Source organism: Myotis davidii, unplaced genomic scaffold (genome assembly GCF_000327345.1).
Source record: "Myotis davidii unplaced genomic scaffold, ASM32734v1 scaffold1, whole genome shotgun sequence".
Classification (NCBI taxonomy): Eukaryota; Metazoa; Chordata; class Mammalia; order Chiroptera; family Vespertilionidae; genus Myotis; species Myotis davidii.
Genome location: NW_006294681.1, coordinates 3,070,149 through 3,094,388, shown reverse-complemented (window position 1 = coordinate 3,094,388; position 24,240 = coordinate 3,070,149). Strand labels below are relative to the sequence as shown.

At 43.8% G+C, this 24,240-nt stretch overlaps 1 protein-coding gene and 1 pseudogene across 1 annotated transcript in view; one reads left to right on the top strand and one right to left on the bottom strand.

The window, feature by feature from the left end:
* Window positions 1-1,715, top strand: part of LOC102770198 — a 2,744-nt gene extending 1,029 nt beyond the window's left edge. The window contains exon 3 of the mRNA XM_015567413.1: window positions 173-1,715. Within this exon, the coding sequence (XP_015422899.1) occupies window positions 173-598 (426 nt within the window). The 3' untranslated portion in view covers window positions 599-1,715. The remainder of the gene's footprint in view (window positions 1-172) is intronic.
* Window positions 1,716-20,355: 18,640 nt separating this feature from the next.
* On the bottom strand, window positions 20,356-21,039 carry LOC107183981 (annotated as a pseudogene).
* Window positions 21,040-24,240: the final 3,201 nt, after the last annotated feature.

The following is a 24,240-nucleotide window of genomic DNA, read 5'->3' as shown; positions in this document are numbered from 1 at the left end:
CCCCGACCCCAGCTCCATCTTTCAATCAGATTGCTTTAAAGTGAGTCAGATGGTGTTTCTCTCGTTTAAATCTTTTAGGGGATCTCTGTGGCCCTCCGGGTAAGACCCTATCTCCTTAAGTTTGCTGCATAAGGCCCTCCTAATCTCCTTTTCATTTATGTCTCCTCTCCAGCGGGCTCTCCACCGCCGGCCAGTCCTCGCACCCCTCCCCGAGCGAGTTCCAAATTCACCTGAAATGCTTTCTCTCTTCGCTCTAAACGTACCCGATCTTCCCCGCGCGGCCACACTCCCCCGTCTTGTCTCCTCCTTTCCTCAGAAGTGGCGGTCTCCCCTTCCCTCTTCTATTTATTTACCCAAAGTGAGGATTAGGGGCGCCATTGCATCCCTCCCTCTACAGGGCACCCAAAGCCTTACACGCGGTCGCCTCCCATCCTGCGCGAGTGTTAGTTACAGCCCAGCCTTGGAGCAGGGGGTGCATTCTGCTCGCCATTGTTCCCAGTTCCCAGGATGGTCCTGGCAATACAGCTCGCAGACCAATGACCCTTTTAGCACATACCCTGGTGGGCACAGGAAAGCAAAAATAACTAGTGGCCCCTAGGTATCTACGAATAGATTCATTTTATATTGCTGTATTTTTCAGTGTTGAATTCCTCCTCTCTTAGCTATTCTATAAGAATAACGTATTTATACACACACACACACACATACACACATATATATAATTAATTTTACTTAAACCAATGATGTGTTTGTCACAATTACTATAAATGTCTAATAGCAAAAATAGCGTGTGTGGATTGTGAAGTGAAATTCTGGAACACTGCCTGGCTGTTCAATGCAAGTGGGCAGAAATGTTCCTTTTAAACTCAAGACTCAAACTTCAAAACTGAGCTGAAACTAATGCCCTCATTATGATTGAGGGAAGGAGTGGAAGGAAAGACTATTAAGCTCAGAGTTCTGGTTCCTGTTTATTAGTAACTTTTAGGATAGCAATTATTGATGTTAAGAGCAGTCTGATACTGACTTTTTTTAAAAAAAAATAATCCTGATACTCTTGATATCTTTCTTTTGTTTACAGATGTCAGTGTCACAAATTGAATTTCTCATTTTCTTTGGGTTCACTCACAGCTAGCACTACTAACGTATGTGCATTTAGATCTGTACTATTTCTAAACACCGCCCTGCTACACACTTTGCAATAAAGTTAAACAAGAATTCTTTGTTAAGAGATGTAATATTTAGAGGGTAGGATAAGGAATAAATCTTAACTACTACAAATTGTTTCCCTTCAGCCCTACTCTGAAGGAGATCCTTGTTGGTTTTCTCATTACTGTACAACTGTTCTGTTGACTTTGTTACGTTTTAGTGGAAGAAAGTAGAATTTAGTAAGAAATAAAAAAATTTTAAGAGAAGAGAGGGAAAGTTTGTTTCTTTAGTATAATAAGCAAACATACATGGGATTATATATGAGTAAAAACAAGTAATGTATTTAAAGTATTTAAGTCAGAAAATATGCATTATAATTATTTACTGTTTCTATAGAAAAGTATTTTCATAATATGTATTATATCTATCTATAGGACCCACCAAATGATTATTATAAACATATTATAAGGGAAAAGTAAATGATGGAGAATAATTTTGAGTTTAGAAAACATTTTAGACACTAATTTGGCAAAAGTCCTGTAAATACATTTACATTTTAGCGAACTGTTTTTCAGTTTTTAAACCTTTTTAAAAATCTTGCCCTGGCTAGGTAGCTCAGTTGGTTAGAGCATCATATACACCACGGTTGTGGGTTTGACCCCCATTTAGGGCGCATATAAGAATCAACCAATGAATGCATAAATAGGCTGAACAACAAATCGATGTCTGTCTGTCTCTCAAATAAATTTTTAAAATTTTTAAAAATTGTATTTAAACTTTATGGAGTGGTGAAAAAAATTTAAAAATGTTGCTCTGGCCGGTGTGACCCAGTGGTTAGAACACCAGCCCATGCAATGAAGGGTCTTGAGTTCTATCCCCCGTCAGGGCATGTATGCATGTAAGTGGGTTGCAAGTTCCATCCCTGGCCTGGTTGGGGTGTGTGCAGAAGGCAACCAATTAATGCGTCTCTCTCACATCAATGTTTCTCTCCCCTCCCTTCCTCCCTTCCTACCTTCCACTCTCTCTAAAAACCAGGGGGAAAAATATCCTCAGGTGAGGATTAACAGCAACAACAATTTTTTTTAAGTTTATAGTGGCACATTTTTAAAACAACTAACTTAAGAGTATATCTACAGTGAGTACATTTCAGCCTTATTTCAGTGTTATCAAACCTAAATAGATGACCACGTGAAAGGAACATATTTAAGATTGCCATTTGCTACACTTGTTGGTTTTAGCAGTGATTTCAAGCCAATTGGGCATTAAAAATAAACTGCTGGTCCAGTGGAGATATGCCAATGGTAACGACTAGCACGAGTGTAGTGGAAAGAGGATGGGATTTGGAATGAAAAGATCAGGTCGAAGTCAGCTGAGGGGGTGACGCCTGCCTGAGTATGTCACCCTCCTCTCTGCCAGTCCACCCCTAAAGTCTCATTCTTTTGTATCCTAAAGTTTTAAATGTTCTAAAATTGCTCCTTAAAGATTAAATATCCCCGGAAGAAGTGAAGGTGGCACTTTAAGTTAACAAACACCTAAATAATCTTTTTGCTCAGCAGAGATTGTGTTTATCCTGTTGAGACCGAGAAAGGGAACAAGCCCAGCCAGCATGGTTCAGTGGTTGAGCATCGACCTTGAACCAGAAGGTCATGGTTTGGGTCTGGTCAGGGCACATACTGGGTTTGCTTTGGGTTGCGGGCTCCATTCTCAGTAGGGGGTGTGCAGGAGGCAGCCGGTCAATGATTGTCTCTCATCATTGATGTTTCTATCTCTCTCTTCCTCTCCCTTTTCCCCTGACATCCATAAAAATATATATTTAAAAAATGATTAAAACGGTACATTTTTATATTATGTATATTTTATCTCAAAAAAATATTTTAAAGCAATCTGGAAGCCCACAGTGGGACCCTGGCTGGAGACCTGTTTGTGCGACATGCCTAATGCCATGCCCTGACTTTTCTGTGACCTATCCTCAGCCCCTCCCTGCGTGAAGGGACCCCCTCCATAGTCTTCTCCAAGAATTCCCCCTCTTCCTCCCTCAGCATACACACTCCTGGACCTGGGCTGGAGTCTGCATCCCCCCAGCTCTTCTCAAGCAAAACTCTCTGCTCTGCCCCTCGGCCACCAGTCTGGAGCTGCCATTCCAACCCCAGGCCTTGTTCCCCCTCATTCAGTAGAGGCATCTCCTAGCACTGCCCAGGTCTGAAGTGTGTCCATGTGTAGCCTACACTCACAGCCTCCTTCCTCCCCCATGACTTTGATTTTATTCCATCTGCTCTTCAATCTCACCAAGACCCTGCTCCCTCAGCCTCTCCCCCAGCACCCACTCTGTCCCTCGGGGGTGGCCCACAGTTGTGTGCACTGGTGCCGCTGCACATTGGCTAATTATCTGCAACCCCAACTGAGTTCAAAGGGAAGTTGACCAGCCCTTTTCTATGAGTCTGTTAGTGACTTCCTTTTCCACTCTTTAGAACGGAACTCTCTTTAAGCCCCATTCCGCGTCGATTTAGGCCTCTCTAATGCCTTGTAATAGAGCACCGTTGTGTCATGTTCCAGCCCAGTTCTGCATGAACAACCCTCATCTTTAATTGCCCTTCCTGCAGCCCTCCAGAAGTCTATGCTCCCTCTGTTCCAAGTTTCTGTGCCGGCAGACCCCACCGCCCAGCATCTGCTTCTTTCTTCTTCTTGGTCTGCCAAACTCCTATTGGTTCTCCAGGTCTCAGGGGGACCTCAGCTCTGAGCAAGCCTTCGCTGGCCCTTTCCCCAGCTGCAGGAGTGTGTGCCAGAGCACCCTCTGCTTAGTCCTACTGTCAGCCTGAGTTACAGTTTCCCCAGGTGTGAGATACAGGAGGGCGCTGGCGCTGGCTTATTCATTACGGCATCCTTAGAGTCTGATACAGGGCCTGATAGAATACAATTAACTGCATAAGTCCCTGAATATGCTTTTAAAAACATCGTTATATATTTAGTCTCATAAATGGTAATTTGGCTTACAATTTGACTTCTGTGATTTTTTTATATTCTTATAAATACCTTTTACATAATCTTTTTTTTAAAACCAATAACTAGTTAATTGTAATACTTGTATATCCATTAGAATTAGGTTTGGCTGCACATAACAGAAAGTTCTCAAGTAACATTAGCATAAACAGAATAGAGGTTTCATCCCGATTCGGTACAAGGTCGTGTACAGACAGTGTTGGGCTGATAGGTGTCTCACTCCAAATCTGCAGGACTCAGTTTTCTTTGGCTTCACTCCCCCTCCCTGGGCTGTGCCACTGTCTTTGTGGTCCAAGATGCAGGCTAGCCTCGAACTCCAGGCAGCAGCGTGGAGGAAGGAATAAAGAAAGGGTGACGGGCACGTGCCAACTGTCTTTCTGGAAGTTCCTCAGAAGCTCACATGCAACATTTTTGCTTACATGCTGTCAGCTGACGTAAGCACACTTAGCTGCAAGGGAGGCTGAGATACACAGTCTTTATTTTGAGCAGCCATGCACCCCGCTAAAAATTCTATTGGTGTGCAAGAAAAGAAGAAATGAATATTAGGAGATAAAGAAAGAAAGTAGGCCACACCTGAGTTTAAAGGGTATGTAAATATAGTTGTCCGCCCTTATCTGTGGGGATATGTTCCAAGACCCCCAGTGGATGCCTGAAATCACTCACAGCACCGAACCCTATATATACTATACTGTTTTCCTTAAACCTCCATATCCATGATAAAGTTTAATTTCTAAATTAGGCATACTATGAGATTAAGAACAACTAATAATAAAATAAAACAATTAAAACAATACTCGCCATTAATTTTTACATTTTTTAGTCCAAACCTATTCTGAGTGTGTGTAACCATCCCTCACTTATAGTAAGTGGTGTAGTGTCCCTCATTTCAGAGGATCCCTTGCTGAAGTCCTCTTACAGGTTCGATGCTGGCTGTCAAAACACCTGTGGTCAATCAGGACATGTTTTTTGTTCATGTCTTCCACTCTCAAATGCAATGCCTTTCCCATCTTCACTGAACATTTATCACGCACTGTGGCCCTAGCTTTTGCAGTTTGAGGTGCGACAGCAAAACTAGCACACATTTCTTTTTTCCTTCTTCACAATTTCACAGAAGATTCATTCTTACAGTAGATCTTAGCAACTTCAGCATATGATTTTTTTTCTTATCAAGTTGAGACTTTCTTCTTTTCACTTGAAGGAAACAGTTAAAGCCTCTCTTCGGCATATCCGAGTTGCCAACATCACTACTCTTGCACTTGGGGGCCTTTAGTAAGTAACATAAGGGTGACTTGAACACAAGCCCTGCCATCACAAGACAGCCAATGTGATCACCAAGACAGCTGCTCAGTGACTCCCTGGTGGGGGGTAAGTACAGCGTAGAGACACTGGACAAAGGATGATTCACATCCGGGTCGGAGGGAGCAGGACTGTGTGAGACTTCATCATGCTGCTCAGAACGACTCTCACTTTAAAAGTTATGGATAGTTTGTTACTCGAATTTTCCATTTAATACTTCAGACTGCAGTTGGCCACAAGTAACTGAAACCACAAAAAGCAAAACTTTGGGTAAGGGGGGACTACTGTATGTCAACGTTATAATTCAGAAAAACCTAGATTTCAAATGTATTCTCTCTCTCTCTCTCTCTCTCTCTCTCTCTCTCTCTCTCTCTCTCTCTCTCAATGTTATTGATTTTTTAGAGAGAGAGAGAGAGACCTTGATGTGAAAGAAAAACATCAATTGGTTGCCTCCTGGGCCGGGGATCAAACTCCATCCTGGGTATGTGCCCTGACCAGTAACCGAGCCCACAACCTTTTGGTGAACAGGACGGCACTCCAACCAACTGAACCACGGTGGGAGGGGCTCTTCCTAGCTCTTAATCTCCTTTGTCGAAGGATCATGACCTTTAGACCCAGGGGTTTCACACCAAGCAAGTCACCAATTTCCAGGGTCTTTTCCCCTCTATGATCAGGTAAAAGTGTTAAAAACAAGTACCATCATCCTGTCCTCAGGATGATGTCCGAGATGGGCCGAGGCGGAGTGGAGGTGGAGGGTGTCAGTAGAGAGAAGGGCTCAGTAGTAACAAAGGGAGGATTTCACATTGTAGCAGTTTGGTGTGACCCCTATCTTGGCTTTGTCCTGGTTTTCTCCCTGGGGAGGTTCATATCTCCCCTCAAGCACCTGCAGTTCCGCCCGGGAAGCTGGAGGTCTCTATTCCACCACGGCCACTGTGCACGCAGTTTAACACCGGGTGTCAGTTGACACCCTTCTCCAGTCACCCAAGGGGAGGTGTCGTCAAAGGCCACACAACAATCTCTGGAAGAGGACAGGGTGCAGATGCTGCCAGTGAGGGACCCCACTCTGCACTCCACAAAGCTGTTCCTGCTTAATACCAGCCTTCCCTCCTTCCTTCCTCAGCCACTGGCCCAAACGTCAAGCCCTTTGCTCAACTGTTCTCTCTTTCACTCTCATTCCGGTACGTCTCTGTGCTTCTTCCTCCCCCCTCTGGTCTTTTTACCTCCCATTGTTTTCCCTCCTTCACAATCCCTCTCGTGTCCGCAGGAACCCTGATTCCTCTCGCGGCTTTGTCCTGCCTCTGTTCTCCACTGTGCCAGCTTCCGCGTCTCTGACCCTACCACAGGGGCGGCTCCATCTGCCTTCCTCAGCTGAGGACACTGCTCCCGGCCCAGCGGCCTCCAGCGCTCCCTCCAGCAAGCTCCTTCTTGTCCTGCAGACTTGCAAGGGCCCCCTTATGTGAGAAAGGGCACTCCTGTCTTTGCTGCACTATCCCTTTCCTTTCTTTCATCACCAAATAAGGAATATACAGCATCCACTGCTTCACCACCGCTTCTAACTCAATTCCTTGTCATGGAGGCTGGGGGGGGGGAGGGGGGTTGGGGGGGGAAGGGTGAAGGGGGGAAGTACCTTCAGCATCTTTTTGAAACTAACGTGTTGACATCGTCAATGACCTCCAAGTTATTCCTTGATTATAACATGACACCATTGTCATTGCCCTTTCATCTAAATTTTCTCTTAACTTCTGTCATGCTGCATGTTACGGTTCTTTTCTTATCTTTTATGAACACTCTAATGAACACATTCATTTGATTTCACCTTAAATAAGATTTTTCCACCCTAGCTGGTTTGGCTCAGTGGATAGAGCATCAGCCTGTGGACTGAAGGGTCCAAGGTTCCATTCCAGTCAAGGGCACATGCCCAGGTTGCAGGCTCGATCCCCAGTAGGGGGCATGCCGGAGGCAGCCAGTCAATGATTCTCATCGTTGATGTTTCTATCTCTTCCTCTCTGAAATCAATAAAAAATATATTTAAAAGAAATAATAAGATTTTCCTAGGATTCTGCTTTGGCCTACCTGCTCACCTGTCTGCAGGCATTTACTTTTTCAAGGAAGTATTTGACTTTCATGGGGTGAACACATTTATTTAATTATTTATTTCCTATTTATTATGGAGCATTTTAAACACACAATGATAGGGAGAATTGTGCAATGCCCCCCCGCCTCCAGGTGCCAGCATACAAGTCCAAAAACCATCTCTTTATGGCCACTCTTGTTTCATCTGTACCATAACATTCTGGGTGCTCCACCTCCACCAGATTATTCTGAAGCAAACCTCAGCCATCAGTTCATCTGGAAACATTGCAGTATATATTTTAAAAACATAAGGACTCTTTTTTGCAAAAGCCTTAACCACAATATATTAATAAGTCTAAAATTAGAGAAGAATACCTTTACATGAGCAAATAATTAGATCAAATTTCCTTAATTCTGTCATGATTTGCTTAAAGAGTTGGTTTGTTCAGATCAGGATCCAAGTCAAGTCCACAAATTGCACTTGATTGATGGGACTCTTTAAATAGCTTAATATTTAGATTCTCTTTTCCTCTCTTTTTAAAATTTATTTTAAAAAATACGTTTTTATTGATTTTAGAGAGGAAGGGAGAGGGAGAGAGAGAAACATCAATGATGAGAATCATTGATTGGCTGCCTCCTGCATGTCCCCTATTGGGGATCGAGCTCAAAACCTGGGCCTGTGTCCCAATTGAGAATCGAATGGCAACACGTTGGTGCATGGTATGACGCTCAGCCAACTGAGCCACACAGGCCAGGGCTTTAATTTTAATTTTTATTTATTGAAGGAAGAGAGAGAGAGTGTGTGAGAGAGAGAGACTTGATTTGTTGTTCTATTTATGCATTCATTGGTTGCTTCTTGTGTGCGCCCTGACAGGGGATGGAACCCACAACCTTGGTATATCGAGATGACGCTCTAACCAATTGAGCTACCTATTCAGCTTCCCTCTGTTTTGACCCCTTGCAATTTATTTGTAGAAAACACCAGCTAACTTGTCCCGTGCAATATCCCACATTCTGACTTTTGCTGATCACATTCCCATGTGTTGTTGTTTAATACCTTTGTCCCTTCACCCACCCAAATTTCCAGTAAATTGTAGTCAGATCCAAGTTCATTTTTGGCAAGAACATTTCATCGGTGAATGACATACTTTCATCAGGAATCTTATTTATTTACTTATTTATTTACATATTTATGAGAGAGAAAGGAGGGGAGAGAGTTGTTGTTCCACTATTTATGCATGTGTTGGTTGTTTCTTGTATGTACCTGACCAGGGTGTAACCTCTTGGTGCATCAGGAGGATGCTCTAACCAACTAAGCCACCTGGCCAGGGCCAGGAGTCTTACTTGTTCAGGTGGCTTCTAACTCTGTGTTCAGCTTCATTCCTTTATCTTCAGCTAACTTCTCGATCATTCCACTTAGACAGCCTGCCATCATCTCAAAAAGCAAATTTATCTTCCCACAAACACGCTTCCCTTTTGACACCTTCTCTTATTTCTGGAATTCCTATTGTCCTTCTAAATCACGTGGGCCATGATTCACTTTTCCTCAGCTCCCATATTCAGTCACAGAGACCTGCCAGTTATTTCTCTAGAGAGTGTCAGCATCCTTTCCTTTGGCTTCTCACACCACTACCATATACAGGCTTTAAAAGTATTACAATACCCTCCCCTGCTGGTCTCCTTTTCCTCAACTTCACTCCAGACACTACCACTGGATTAACCATTTATACATCGTGTGGTCCTTACTATGTATTTCCTACTCACACTCCATCAATGCGTACCCATTACTTATGGAATGAAGTCTCAACTACTGAGAGCTTTCGAACACAAACTGGTCCTAGCCTACCTTTCTAGCCTACCTGCCACAGCTCACCTGGCTTGGGTTTAGATGGTTTCCCATGGGTGTAGAAGCCACTAGAGTTGAAAATGCTTGGAGTAATGTTGAGTATAGGAGATGCAAATGAACAGTTACCTTAGCACTGGAATAAGCATGGAGTTTCTCTCTGAGAGTCACCCAGGATTTGTCTCAGGGGACACCTGGGGTCTCACCCTCGGGGAAGGGAAGTCGCCCATCACCCTGGAAAAACGGCTTGCTAGCTTTCTCAACGTTCCTAATAGGATATTTACCCGACGACCAGTTTGTCTGGTCCATTGACCAGGAATAGAGAATGCCAGCCACTCAGGCTCTGCCCTCATGGCACCTGCTCTCTGGCTCTCAGTAAAAGCCAAACACACACACACCCAGCAACACAAAGAACTCTCGGCTGAGAGGGGGACATGTAGGGGAATTTCTCCAGGGGACAATATTCATCTACTCTTCCGAGAACTTCCCAGGGTAGACCAGTGAACATTCTAGATGACCTCCAACCAAGATGCCCTTGAACATTGTCCTGGCTTACATGGATCCCGCCAGGCCACAGCTCACTGTCTCCCGTGTGATGTCTCCTGACCAAATCTGACAGAAAGCACTTGTATTCAAAGAGCTGGTACACCACCCTTCATTCCACGGGAAGAGCTCCGCCTGTACCATGTTCCTTTCACTCGGCCACCAGGAGGCTGAGATGCAATTTCAGAGCTCAGTCACTGGTTGATCCTTTTCTGTAGAAATGTTATATTTGCCCCTGGGCTCTGATTTCAGTTTCTATTTCTACTTTAAAAAACTTGTGCTGTTAGTCATCTTATAATATGCATTTTAGAACGAGCCGGTGTATACGTTAAGTAAATAAAATTCTCCCACATTCTCCCACCCAGGTAAAGTTGATTGGTTTACCTCATCTGACTCCCAGTTTGCTTATTCTGGGCAGTTTTAATTGGAATGCTGTCCCACCCGCCTCTCCCACCAATCCCCCAACCCCCTCCAAGGCCTACCCATCCTGTCTAGTTCCGTTTGAGGGCTCCTCCTCCCCCACAAACAGCCTGACTGCCCCAGCCTAGAGCAAGCCTTCCTCCCTCTGAGAGCCGTTCATGCTGTTTGAACACTATTTGTTATACCACTTCCCACACGCTGTCTTTTATTGTCAGCATTATGCACATTTTTTACATTTGAAAATAATATGTGCACACAATAGAAAATGTATGAGAGAGGTTGCACAGGTAAAAGGTGTTCTGTCCCTAACTGCCTCAGAGACTGCCTCTCCTGCTCATTCTTTGTGCATCATTCCAGACATACCTATGTATTCACAGCACACATGAATATTCATGTAAGTACAGGCAAACACAAATATGTATACACGCGTGTGTGCTTAGACATCCTTCATCTTTTTCCAAAGCTCTGAACATGCCATATACATTTGTTCGCATCTAAACATTTTTTCATACAACTGTACAGGCTGACGATTATACAATCAGTACATAAATATCTACCTCATTTTGTGTCACTTCTATCGTAAAGATAAAACGTACTTTATTTGATTAGTTATGCCATCGTGGTCTATATCTGTCTGATTGAATGTACTCTTTCTGAAAGCAATGGAGGGAATATGTCTACACTTAATATATTCCCCCAGAATTCCAGAGCATAGCACCCTCCACATAGGAAAGGCTTAGTAATTACTGATTGTAGGTTATCAGTAAATATTTGAGTAGCAAGTAATTCTATTATATAAAAATATTTTAAGGGTAACTTGAGAAAGTCTTCTAGCATCATCCCATCAGGCACATCTGTTTTTCACTGAACTTTTCCTATATAATAAAAGGCTAATATGCAAATCGACTGAACAATGGAATGACCAGTTGCTATGACGTGCACTGACCACCGGTGAGGGGGTGGGGGGGCAGATGCTCAACACAGGAGCTGCCCCCTGGTGGTCAGTGCGCTTTCAGAGGGAATGCCGCTCAGCCAGAAGCCCGGCTCAAGGCTGGCAAGCACATGTGAGGTGGCGGGAGCCTCTCCTATCTCCATGGCAGTCGGACATTCCCCAAGGGCTGAGGGACCCCCTGAGTGCACAAATTTTGTGCACTGGGCCTCTAGTCCATGTTATAATATGTCTGTTGTATTATCTACAGTGTGTTTTAGAAAAGTTTGGCCTTGCCTGGCTAGCGTGGCTCAGTGGTTGAGCATCGGATCTATGAACCCGGAGGTCATGGTTTGATTCCTGGTCAGGGCACATGCCCGGGTTGCAGGCTCGATCCTCAGTGGGGGGCGTACAAGAGGCAGCTGATCAATGATCCTCTCTCATCATTGATGTTTCTCTCTCTCTCCCTTCCTCTCAGAAATGAATAAAAATATATAGTATTTAAAAAAGAGGAAGGGTTGGCACTGAGGCATACTAAGTTTCAGCTCCTGAAGAGAAGGGTGGAGGGGGCCGAGGTCCCATATCTAAGGATAAGAGCAGGGGTTCTGCAGGACCAAGAAAATCGCCCCATGCCCTGACCGGTTTGGCTCAGCGGATAGAGCATTTGCCTACGGACTCAAGAGTCCCAGGTTCGATTCCGGTCAGGGGCATGTACCTTGGTTGTGGGCACATCCCCAGTGGGGAGTGTGTAGGAGGCAACTGATCGATGTTTCTCTCTCATCAATGTTTCTGGCTCTCTGTCCCTCTCCCTTCCTCTCTGTAAAAAATCAATAAAATATATTTTAAAAAAGAAAACAGAAATAAAAAAATTCCTCTCTGTAAAAAATCAATAAAATATATTTTTTTAAAAAAAAGAAAGAAAGAAAGAAAGAAAGAAAGAAAGAAAGAAAGAAAGAAAGAAAGGAAGAAAACCGCCCCAGGGAGAGAGCACAGCAATGAGGAAGCCAGCCGCAGTCCTGCTCCCAGGAGGCGAGGCCTTCACCACTGGGTGGGCAAAGGGAAAGGGGAGTGGGAGTGGGGATCTGAGCTGGTCTTAGGAAAGGGGGAGTTACAAAGTGCCAGGACTTTGGTTGGATGGGTCCCACTCTTTAAAGGGATCACACTATACCCATATTCATAGCAGTGTTATTCACAATAGCTACATGGTGGAAACAGTTCAAGCCAGGTGAATGGATAAAGATATATCTATCTGAATATTACATATATAATGGAATAGAAGCTATAAATAATGGAATATTATATATAATGGAATATAATATATATTCTATATGGAATATATTCTATATTATATATATTCTATATAATGGAATATTATTCAGCCTTTAAAAGGAAGGAAATTCCACTCTGGCTAGTGTGGTTCAGTTGGTTGGATGTTGTCCTGTGTACAAAGGGTTGCTGGTTTGAATCCTGGTCAGGGCACATGCTGAGTTGTGGGCTCGATCCCTGGTGGGGGGGCATGCAGGAGGCAGCCGATCAATGTTATGCTCTCATATCAATGTTTTTCTCTTTTCCCTTCCTCCCTCTCTAAAAACCAATAAGCTATTCTTTAAAAGAAAAAAAAAGGAAGGAAATTCTGACAGATGCTACATAGGTGAATGTTGTGTTAAGTGAAATAAACCAAGTACAAAAGAACAAATGTTGTATGATTCCACGTAGGTACCTAGAATAGGCAAGTAGATAGAGACAGAAAGTAGAATAGAGGTTACCAGGGCCTGGTGGAGGGGAGAATGGGAAGTGTCTCTTAAATGGACACAGAGTTCTGTTTGGGATGATGGACAAGTTCTGGAGATGGATAGTGGTGATGCTTGCACAACACCGTGAATGTGCTAAATGCTACAGACTTGTATGGTTAAAATGGTATATTTTATAGTATGTATATTTCATTACAAAAGGTATTTTATAGTTTAAAAGAGCAGGAGGCAAGGGCAACCCATATACTGTAGAATGTGGTCACCAACCCCCCCCCCACACACACACACTGCAATGCAGTCATTCTTCTCTCCCTGCCTTGACCTGTGCCACCTCGGAGCTCACAGGCACCACCTTACCCTGGCGAGTCAGGTCGGGGGATGTTGCTTTGTCTTTCCCTGAGAGGGGTAATCAATGAATAGGCTGGTGAACCAGGTGAAATCGCATGGAAATGACTGTAGACCCAGGTGACTTAGGAGTGACTCGGGGCAAAGGCCCCGCCATTAGCACTGTGAAGATGGGAACAGGAGTGAGGGGGTGGGATAGGGTGTTGTTCCGCAGCTCGTCAGCTTCTGCCTTTTTGATTCTATGAAGCTCTGCCCTGTGAATTGAAGATAGCAGCAGCATTACCTGCTGGAGAAGCTCCAGAGAGGAACTTAGGAGACAGGTTAATATGAATTCTTGCTAGCTTTCTTAATGAAAAGCCCAGTATAGCAGCTCAATCATATTATAAACACAGTATAAATATATTAAAACGTAATTACTTGGCGTGGCTGGTGTGGCTCAGTGGTTGAGCGTAGGCCCATGCACCAAGAGGTCACCAATTCGATTCCCCATCTGGGCACATGCCTGGCTTGTGGGCTCCATCCCTAGCTGGGTGGCATGCAGGAAGCAGCTGATCAATGTTGATGTTTCTCCATCTCCCTTCCTCTCTCTCTCAAAAAAAAAAAATCGGTGAAAAAGCATACTTTAAAAAGTAATTATTTAGGTGGAAGTTAACTATATTAAACTACAGATTAAAATAAAATTAGGAATGGTCTACTTTCAGATTCAAGTACACAGAATATTTTTTTAAAATCATTTTTGGCGTAGCTGGTGTAGCTAAGTGGTTGAACGTCAACTTAGAGCCAAGAGGTCACGATTCAATTCCTGGTCAGGTGAGGGCACATGTTGGGTGTGGGCTTGATCCCTAGTATGGGGTGTGCAGGAGGCAACCAATCAGTGATTCTCTCTCATCATTGATGTCTCTATCTTTCCCTCTCCCTTCCTCTCTGAAATAAATAAAAAAATATTTTAAAAAATTATTTTTGGCTTTCTGTATCCAGGCATCCCAGCGTATTAAATGCAACACTAATTCCATGAGCATTTTTCATGTGCCAGGCACTGTACTAGGTTCTGGCACCAACCTTTCACAAATCTTTGTGCTGTACTGAATCTGTGGGTCCCTGTGGCTGCATATTTCAACGAGGATTAGTTAGGTGCAGGGTTGTCAGTTTTCCAACCAGGAGAAAGGGGTTAATCATAATTGTTGCATAACTCTCAAGTCAGTTTTATCTGAGCTGCCGCCTCAGGCAAGATCTTGTGAAAATCAAGGTGCAGACTTGTCTTTCCAATGTGACCTTTCCCCCCTTTAATGCAAAGAAGGGTAAACAATCGGATGTAAAGGAGGTAAGTTCTCACTGGGTCACGAGAAAGGCAAGTAGCCTTTTGGCAGTTTTTAGATTTGTTTGGGGCAAGCATTAGAAGACCAGCGTTTGAATCCCATTTCTGTCATTCACAGCAGGGCAACTGCTCAAGCCTCAAGATGCCTCATCTGTAAAAGTGGGTTGTATATCCACAATCTGCAGAAACCAAACCTAATATTTGATCTGCTGACCAAGGAGGAAGAAGACTGGAGTTTTATGTGCCAACAATAGTTATTGGCAAATATGTAAACCAGAGTTAAATGTAGGAGTATCATGAGGCCTGATACATGAGATATGGAATTAGGCAACCTCAAATGATGACCTGTTCTCATTTTACATATCAAAGTACAACTCCTGAGTTTGACATAGTTTAGCCTAGAATTGTCCAAGAACTTGCAATGATGATATTATGTCCCACTGCATGACATTGACATTACTGAGATCACAGAACAAAAACAGCACCCACGGCCTTGGCCTGCTAACACTGGAATTCAGCCAAATGAGCCAACCAACCACCAACGGGCTTAATGAAATAAAAGGAAGAAGAGACAAGCTTAGCTATTTTTTTGGTTTTGTTTTTGCTGACATATTTATTTCCAAAGAAAAAGACTTGAGCCCTGGCCAGGTAGCTCAGTTGGTTGGAGCCTCGTACCGATATGCCAAAGTTGTAGGTTCGATATCTGGTCGGGGCACATACAGGAATCAACCAATGAATATGTGGCTACTTCATGGCTCTAGGTAACAATGCAAGCTGATCTTGCCTGTTCCCTCGGGACCTTGCTCTGGCTTTCTGGCCAAGTATCCTTCTGGGTCTCTAGGGAAGACAGTGACTCCCCTGGTTGAATCTGGCAATTCCCCATTGTTCCTCCTCTTCCCAGGGGTGAACATTGCTTAAGGAAGTTGTATAACAACTTTGGCTCGTCCACAATAGCAGTTCAGGACTCAAGGTATCACACGGCTCAGACTCAACGAGAGCTCTTTCTTTTTGCAGCTTCGTTCTTCCCTATGGGAACTATTGCAAAATTTGAACACTTTCCCCAAGTCTCTTGACCATCCATGAACATCTCAGTCTCAGTAGATGGTCAACCCATGAATGAATACGAAAAATAGAAGCTATTAGAAATGAATTTGCTTGACCTTCTCCCTAGCCCAACCTATAAAACTATTGCCATTTTCACCAGCCTTTCTTTGGTTTCAGAAAAAGAAGTGTCATTCCTCCCATCAAGCCCGAGCTTGATCACATCTCCCCCCCGCCCCCCCACTAGACTGACTCTTCTATGGAGTTAGCCTCTCTCTCCTGGCTCCTGGCTCTTAGTCTAAAGCAGTGGTTCTCAACCTTCCTAATGCCATGACTCTTTAATACAATTCCTCATGTTGTGGTGACCCCCAATTTCATTGTTACAAATTGAACATAATTAAAGCATAGTGATTAATCACAAAAACAATATGTAATTATATATGTGTTTTCCAATGGTCTTAGGCGACCCCTGTGAAAGGGTCATTCGACCCCCAAAGGGGTCTCGACCCACAGGTTGAGAACCGCTGGTCTAAAGTAATGCTTATTACTCTGACATTTATAAAAAACGTAAACAAATAACCCTCCCCCCCCCCAATAACTACTATCCCCTCTTTAATGTGAATTCTCCTTTAGATACTACTCATCTATCTTTATTTGATAACCAAATGTCTACTCAGAGCAGGGGTGGGGAACCATTTTTCTGCCCACAGCCATTTGGATATTTATGACATCATTCGTTTAATATAATTCACTTAATATAAATTTATGTTGCTATGAAAAAAAGCTCCTAGATTTATTGAATTTCTTTTGATTAATCCTCACCTGAGGATATTTTTCCATTGATTTTTAGAGAGAGTGGGAGGGAGAGAGAGAGAGAGAGAGAGAGAACATCGATGTGAGAGAGACACATGGATTGGTTGTCTTCCTTGCACCCGGACCAGGGCCAGGGATCAAGCCTGCAACCGAGGTATGTACCCTTGACCGGAATCCAACCTGGAACCCTTCAGTCCGAGGGCGAACACTCTAATCATGGAGGCAATTCAGCCAGGGCGATTTATTGAATTTGGAGTCCCACCTTCGGTTGCCTTGGCAGGGCCAGACCAAATGATTTCACGGGCCTTGTACGGCCCCCAGGCTGGACGTCCCCCATTCCTGAATTAGAGTCTGAAGTCTGCACCACTGTCTACACGTCTATAACTCCCATTAACTTTCTTATCCAGCCCTATGATCTCGCTTTTACCCTCCACACTCAAACTGAAAAGGTTAACAAGACCGAATTTAGCAAATACTTCTCATTCCTTCCCTACTTGTTCTGTGACATTGGACATGGTTGCCCCTTCCCTTCTAGAAACTCCTTTCCCTTAACGTCTTCTTTTCCCTTTCGGATTGATCTTTGTGAGTTTTCTTCAATGGATTCTCTTGATGTGTCCCTTTATTGTTTTGTCTTAACACATGTTTTATATGGATACGTGATGTTCCCCAATGAATCACTCCTCTGGGCAAGCAGGCAGTTTTCTGCTCACATTGATTCTGGGCCTGACCATGTGACTTGCTTTGGCCAAAGGAGCATCAGCAAACATGAAGCCAGCAGAGGCTTGTAAGTGCTTGTTCTTGGGGGCTTGTCTTCTTGGAATACTCCTCAAAGATTGCTATGTTATCTGGATGACTATGATGAAAGATCAAGTTGAACCAAAGGGAGAGTGAGGGAGAGGGAGAGAGAAAGAGAGAGAAACATCGATGTGAGAGCGGAACATGGATCAGCAGCCTCTTGCCCCAACCCAGGCATGTGCTCTGACTGGGAATCAAACCAGCAACCTTTCAGTGCATAGGACAATGCCCAACCAACTGAGCCACACCAGCCAGGGCTAACATAGTGTTATAAAGATTCCTGTTGTCAGCCTGCTTTTGTCTCATGTTGCATGTTTTCCAAGCAATGTCATCCATTCCAATGAATTTAAGTGCCCTTTATACTCCATACTTCTTACACCCACATTTCTAGATCAGATCAGTCTACTAAGTTCTCATTTTTTAAAAAATATATTTTATTGATTTTTTACAGAGAGGAAGGGAGAGAGATAGAGAGTTAGAAACATCGATGAGAGAGAAACATCGATCAGCTGCCTCCTGCACATCTCCTACTGGGGATGTGCCCGCAACCCAGGTACATGCCTTTGACCGGAATCGAACCTGGGACCTTTCAGTCCGCAGGCCGATGCTCTATCCACTGAGCCAAACCAGTTTCGGTAGTTCTCATCTTTTATGGGGCATCCCACTTGACTATTCCACAGACCACCTTGAATTCCCACACCAAAGTCTTTTTCCACAAATTGCTCCCACTCCTTATTCTTTATCTTGGCTAATGATGCAACTAGTTATCAGTCACTCAAGGAGGTAATATAGCAGCTAATTTTCATTTCTCCCTTTCATTCACTTGCCAACAATCATTCACCAAATCTTAAATATGTCACCTAAATATCTTTCACAATTTTTCCTTTATTTTCAGCACCTCAAATGCTGTCCTGGTCAAGGGACTCGTCCTGTCCTACTTTGACCATCACCAGTGTCTGCTCACTGCCTCTCTGCTTTGAGGTCTGGTCCACACAGTCAACATATCCCTATTTCCCCTGATCATGTTCCTTGCTGACAATCCTTTCATGGCTCCTCCCCACCTGTGGGGGGAAGGTAAAGTTTTCTTACTATGTTCCGAAACCCTTCCTGATCTGGCACTACTTATCTTTCCATTCCCGTCTCCTCCCCACCTGTGGGGGGGAAGGTAAAGTTTTCTTACTATGTTCTGAAACCCTTCCTGTTCTGGCACTACTTATCTTTCCATTCCCATTTCCTGCCCTTTCCCTGTCTGTGCTGTGTTCTGAGCCAAATTCCTTGCAATGCCAACGCTAGCCATCTGCCCCATGGATGCAGCGGACAGTTTTCCTGCCCGGCGTACCTCCCCACCCCTGCCATCTGCAGAGTTCTTGAAGACTCAGTTTAAATGTCACGTCCTCTGTGAAGTCTTCTCTGCCTATCTGGGCGGAAGTAAAATTAGTCGTCCCTTCTTCTGAGCCATCACTGTACCAATGTTACCACTGTGGTGCACATTGTAATTGTAGTGACATGCTTAAATGTCTGTCACCCCTCATAGACTCAGAGAGCCCCTCCAGGCAGGGGTTTGCTTTATTTTTGATTTTGCAACTCCCAGCACAGTGTGCGATGCACAGCAAGTGCTTGATAACTATTGAATGAACAGGACGCAGCCCGATCCACTGAGCCAAACCAGTTTCGCATTGACCCAGGAACCAAGAGGTCACCAGTTCAATTCCCAATCAGGACACATGCCTGGGTTGCAGGATTGATCCCCAGTGGGGGGCGTGCAGGAGGCAGCTGATTGATGATTGTCTCTCATCAGTGATGTTTCTATCTCTCTCTCCCTTCCTCCCTGAAACAAATAAAAATATATTTTTTTAAAAAAGAAGCCCTAGCTAGTTTAGCTCAGCAGATAGAGTGATGGCCTATGGACCAAAGGATCCTGGGTTTAATTCCATTCAAGGGCACTTAACTTGGTTGCAGGCTCCTCCCCTCAGGGCTCTTGCGGGAAACAACCAATCGATGTGTTTCTCTCACATCGATGTTTCTGTCTTTCCTTCTCTCTTCCACTCTCTTGAAAAATCAATGGAAAAATATCCTTGGCTGAGGATTAACAAAACAAAACACAACAAACAAAAGAATAAGATGCTATATTTTCCCACTTTAAATGTTTTGTAGCCCTGGTTGGGTAGCTTGGTTGGTTAGAACATATGCCACGATTTTGGGTTCAATCCCTGGTCAGGGCACATACAAGAATCAACCAATGAATGCTTAAATAAGTGAAACAACAAATTGATGTCTCTCACTCACTCTCTTATTTTCTCGCTCTCTAAAATCAACCAATAAAAAATGTTTTCTAAAAGTATCGTATTATACCAGTAATTGGCTAAGTTAGCGCTGCCACTATAGATTTTCATTTATTAGTTTAGACGTAGAGACAATGAGATACTTTAGGTCTTGTCCACTACTACTTAGGATAGTTCAGTGACAATAAGTCACAGAATATTGGAGATGGTAACTCAGGGGGAATTAGGCAAAGTGGTTCGCCCCAGGTTGGTGGCAGGGGGCATGATGGAATCACTGCCCCCACCCTCCCCAGATACAGCACTGCCTTCCTCAGCCACAGGGCAGAGTGGTTCTTCCATTCTGCCTGGTCTTCCCTTTGGGATGAGCACTCCTATGACAAGCATTTATAACAGGTTGAGTCTGAATAATATAAAGAAGTTGGTAATTGCTTTTTATTTTTCTTTAATTATTTTTTTTTGGGGGGGGAGGGACACCACACTTCTACTCAATTAAGAGAAACATTTACAAAAATATATATATTTTTATTGATTTTAGAGAGGAAGGGAGAGGGAGAGAGAGAACATCAATGATGAGAGCGAATCATTGATCGGCTGCCTCCTGCATGCCCCACACTGAAGCTTGAGCCTGCAACCCGGGCATGTGCCCTGACCGGGAATTGAACCGTGACTGCCTGGTTCCTAGGTCGATACTCAACCACTGAGCCATGCCGGCTGGGCAAGAGAAACATTTTTAACAGTACAGAGGTCTTTTGTGTTTTTTACACGTGTCATGCCATGAATTCATAGGGAGTGGGTTCCAGCAGCTCCGGCTCCTTTCCGTTGGTTCTCACAAAGTGTGCTTCTCTGGGTGGAGCAGGCAGGGGCTTCAGTTGAAGCCAGGTACCTTTCCCTTTGGCTTCCTTCTTTTCTGGTTTTCCCTCCCACGGTTCAGGAAGCTGTCTCGGCTCTTAGCGTGCTTAATATGCTCAACACGTACATTAATCCTCTTGGCAAGAATCTTGCCCTTGTTTGTTGCAGGGGTGGGGAACGTCTGGCCTGTGGACCATATGAGGCCTGTGAAATCATTTGGTCTGGCCCTGCCACGGCATTAGGGCTGAGTTATTTACATGTTTGACCAAACATAGCAGGCTAATTCTTAAGTTGATAATCCTGTATGGCCTGCAAATGATGTTATAAATAACCAAGTGGCCCTGGGTAGATAAAAGGTTTCCCACCCGTGGTTTACAGCAAGGCCCACTGCATGCCGGGTAACACTGTAGACTCTCCCAGTTTTGCCATGGTAATATTTGTGGGGCATTCCTTTTTGAACAGTGCCCATTCCCTTGCTGTCTACAATATCACCTTTCTTGTGATTCGCATGTATGTGGCCAAAGAACGAAAAGGCCTAGAGAACATATAGCCGGTGCCTGTCCTCTTTCTCTTTGTGTTAGTCATTTTGGAGAATTACGGGGAGATGGAGGTTCCAGCTGAAAAGAAAGGGTAATTGCTTTTATATCTTCCCTTTTCTTGTCTTAGGAGGTCCTTTTCCCTCTCTCCCCTGCTGCAGGTCTGGTTGCCCCCACCCTTCTCCTTACTGCAGAGCTTAAAAGGACAGATCTGATGGTGACGCCCCTCTGAGCTCTCCAATGACTCTCTAAAATCTTTGGGGTGAAGTCTAGAGCTCTCCTTGGTTCTGACCTAATCTACTACCTCCCAAGCCCACCATTTGTATAAGGAAGGAAGTACCTACTGAGCACTTTCTATATGCAAGGCTCTGTGCCCATGGGTGTGGGTGTGTGTGTGTGGGGGGGGGCGGCGACAGGTACTAACCGACAAGATACAGTCATTGCCCCAGAGTAGTTCACAACCCAGTGAGCAGATAGGACAGGAATTCATTATAATTTAATGTAAACCGGTTTGATGGAGATGGAAAACCAAGGAAGGACAGCCAAGCCATCCTTGAGGGGATCAGAGAAGGCTGAGGAGGAAGATGGGCTCACTCTCCATGTTCCACTCGGTATGAAATCACTTGCAGGAGTCTGCACTCACCGGGCTTTGAAGTCTCCAGATCTCTTTGTTGTCTCTTGGGAATACTGCTCACCCCTCCTGTTCAGATGAACTCCTGAGCCTACTCAAGACCCAGCTCACTCCTCCCGGGGGAGCAGCCTTCTCTGCTGTCCCCGGCAGCAAGAATCATTCCTTTCTTTATGCTGCCACAACCATGGGCTTCTTGAGGATGGGAGCTAACTGTGGTCTCCAAGGCTAACAGAGAAACGGGTACACAGCAGACGGTCAACAAAACGTTTGCTAAAACCTAGCTACACATGCTATCTTTGGGGGGCCACGGGGGCCTAATTGTAGTCCTGGAGGCTTTCTTTTCACCCTATATCTTGACTTTTGGGATCTTGACAGTTGCCAGCAAAAACTTAAAGCAAGTGGCTCCATGATGGGTGGAATATGAAGAGTGAGCTTCCCTACCCAACTAGGTTCTTTCCCTTATGAGCGAGGGAAGTTGTGCTGTTATTCCAGTGAGGCAGGACAAGCTTTTTACTTGTCTATTTTGTGTTTTCTTTAGACTCTAAATACGGCCTCTAAACATCCATGCCTCCGTTTTTCTATATATTTTCCACGACAGTACAGCTTCGTCATTTAAAGGCAATGTATTGTTTGGAGCTCACCAAAATGATGTGGATGCAAATTTGGTAAATGATGAGTAAGAAAGCTTTTAGTGGGAAAAAAAGAGATAGGGGCTCTACAGAGAGTTATTTTCTATGACTTGCGAACTAGTTCTGAACAGTGTCAAAGATGAGTTCCAAAAATGCATCCAAGTTTGTTCTCAACACTGGAATTAGTGTAATGTGTGTGATATTTTTAAGTTCACAACACGTGGAAGAACAGATAGGGAGGTGTTCCAAAGTTGTGGTGTTTTTCAATTGTTCTGGCTGTGCAAATGACACCTCCCCCCAAAATATTATAGGTTGATACATGTGGCTATGTTCCCAAACAAAGACAAATATTTATTTGTCTAAGGACTAATGTAGCTGAACTATATAGGTTGGTTAGCACTAGTTTGAGTTCTTGGAAGAGACTTCTCATTCATTCATGGGTCTAGAACAGTGATGGCGAACCTATGACACGCGTGTGAGAGGTGACACGCGAACTCATTTTTCTGGTTGATTTTTCTTTGTTTATTTAAATATATAAAATAAATATCAAAAATATAAGTCTTTGTTTTACTATGGTTGCAAATATCAAAAAATGTCTATATGTGACACGGCGCCAGAGTTAAGTTAGGGTTTTTCAAAATGCTGACACGCCGAGCTCAAAAGGTTCGCCATCACTGGTCTAGAAAGCCTTTTTGTAATGGTATTTTTCTCAGCTGCACCCTCCCCATTCTTTAATGCCCCACTATTTCCCAGATCCCTAGAACCTTTCACTGCCTCTGGCCACAGCAAAAGACCCCCACAAATCACCATTTTCTGTTACCACTAAATCCAAACTACCCACCCATTAGACTGTAAACTCCAATAGAGCTTTAAATTTGTTAGCCTCAGCTAGTGTGGGGAGGAAAACAACCCATTGAGCTTACACTCCTCTGTGAATGACCCTGAGTCCCTTATCTCTCCCTAAGGTATTTGCATACTTAAAAGGAAAGCTTGTGAATTCAAATTATTCTCTTTGGGAAAGCCTCAATAGTGAAGCAAATGGAGAGGAAACATTGGAGGCTAAAGGTGGTGGGGGGTGGGAGTTGGGATTTAAGTAGGCCAGAGCTGCCTAGGACTGTGTCCTGGAGGCGTTCCGCTTCTCAACGCCCCTCGCCCCTCGAGCTCCGTGCCTGCACCACGTTGAAAAGCTTAGAGACATCATCATGGCTGTCTGGACCGAGGCAATGAGGAGAGGGGGTGAATCAGAGAGGGCTGCAGGGCTGTTTGTTTTCCCGTTGAGCTTTGGATGCACTATTTTTACCACTCCCCCTGTATTTCAAAGAGAGGTGTCCTAACCTTCTAGTTAAATAGACAGATCTCCTCAGGGTCACTTAATATTATTTGTGGATTAAAGGTTAACTCATTTACTTTCACTGTATGTAGATGCCATATTTTTAGCTTGTAATCTGACTTGAAACATGCACATCTGACAATGAGCTGGGGTATAGTGTAAAAGAAAATTCTTTTTATGCCACTTTTATGTTCTGTAATATAGTCAGGTACTAGTGGTTTCTTTGTAGACATTGTGTCCTCCTTTCTCCCCCTCTCCCCCTCTCTCTCTTACACACACACACACACACACACACACACACACCCCAAAGCATCCCCTATATGCTTTCACTGAGACATATAAGCTTATTGGAAATGTAAGACTAACTTCAGAATTCTGATTCTTGGTTTATGATATGAGGCTATAAAAAGGTAGAAGCTGACTTCAGTGTTTTCCAATTTTTTTAATGCCAGAATTTTCTGTGGTGTCAATGTTCTCTGCTGTTTATCTATAAACCCTTTCAATGAATCATTTACCTTTTAAAAAACACCACTCAAATATATGGGGGTGGGCAAAAGGTTTACAGTTATGAGTACATGAAATGTTTATTTTTATATTATTATTTATTAATTATTGTATTATTTATTTGTGTTACAACTACAAACCTACTTTTGCCCACCCTGTATGATGAAAGCCCA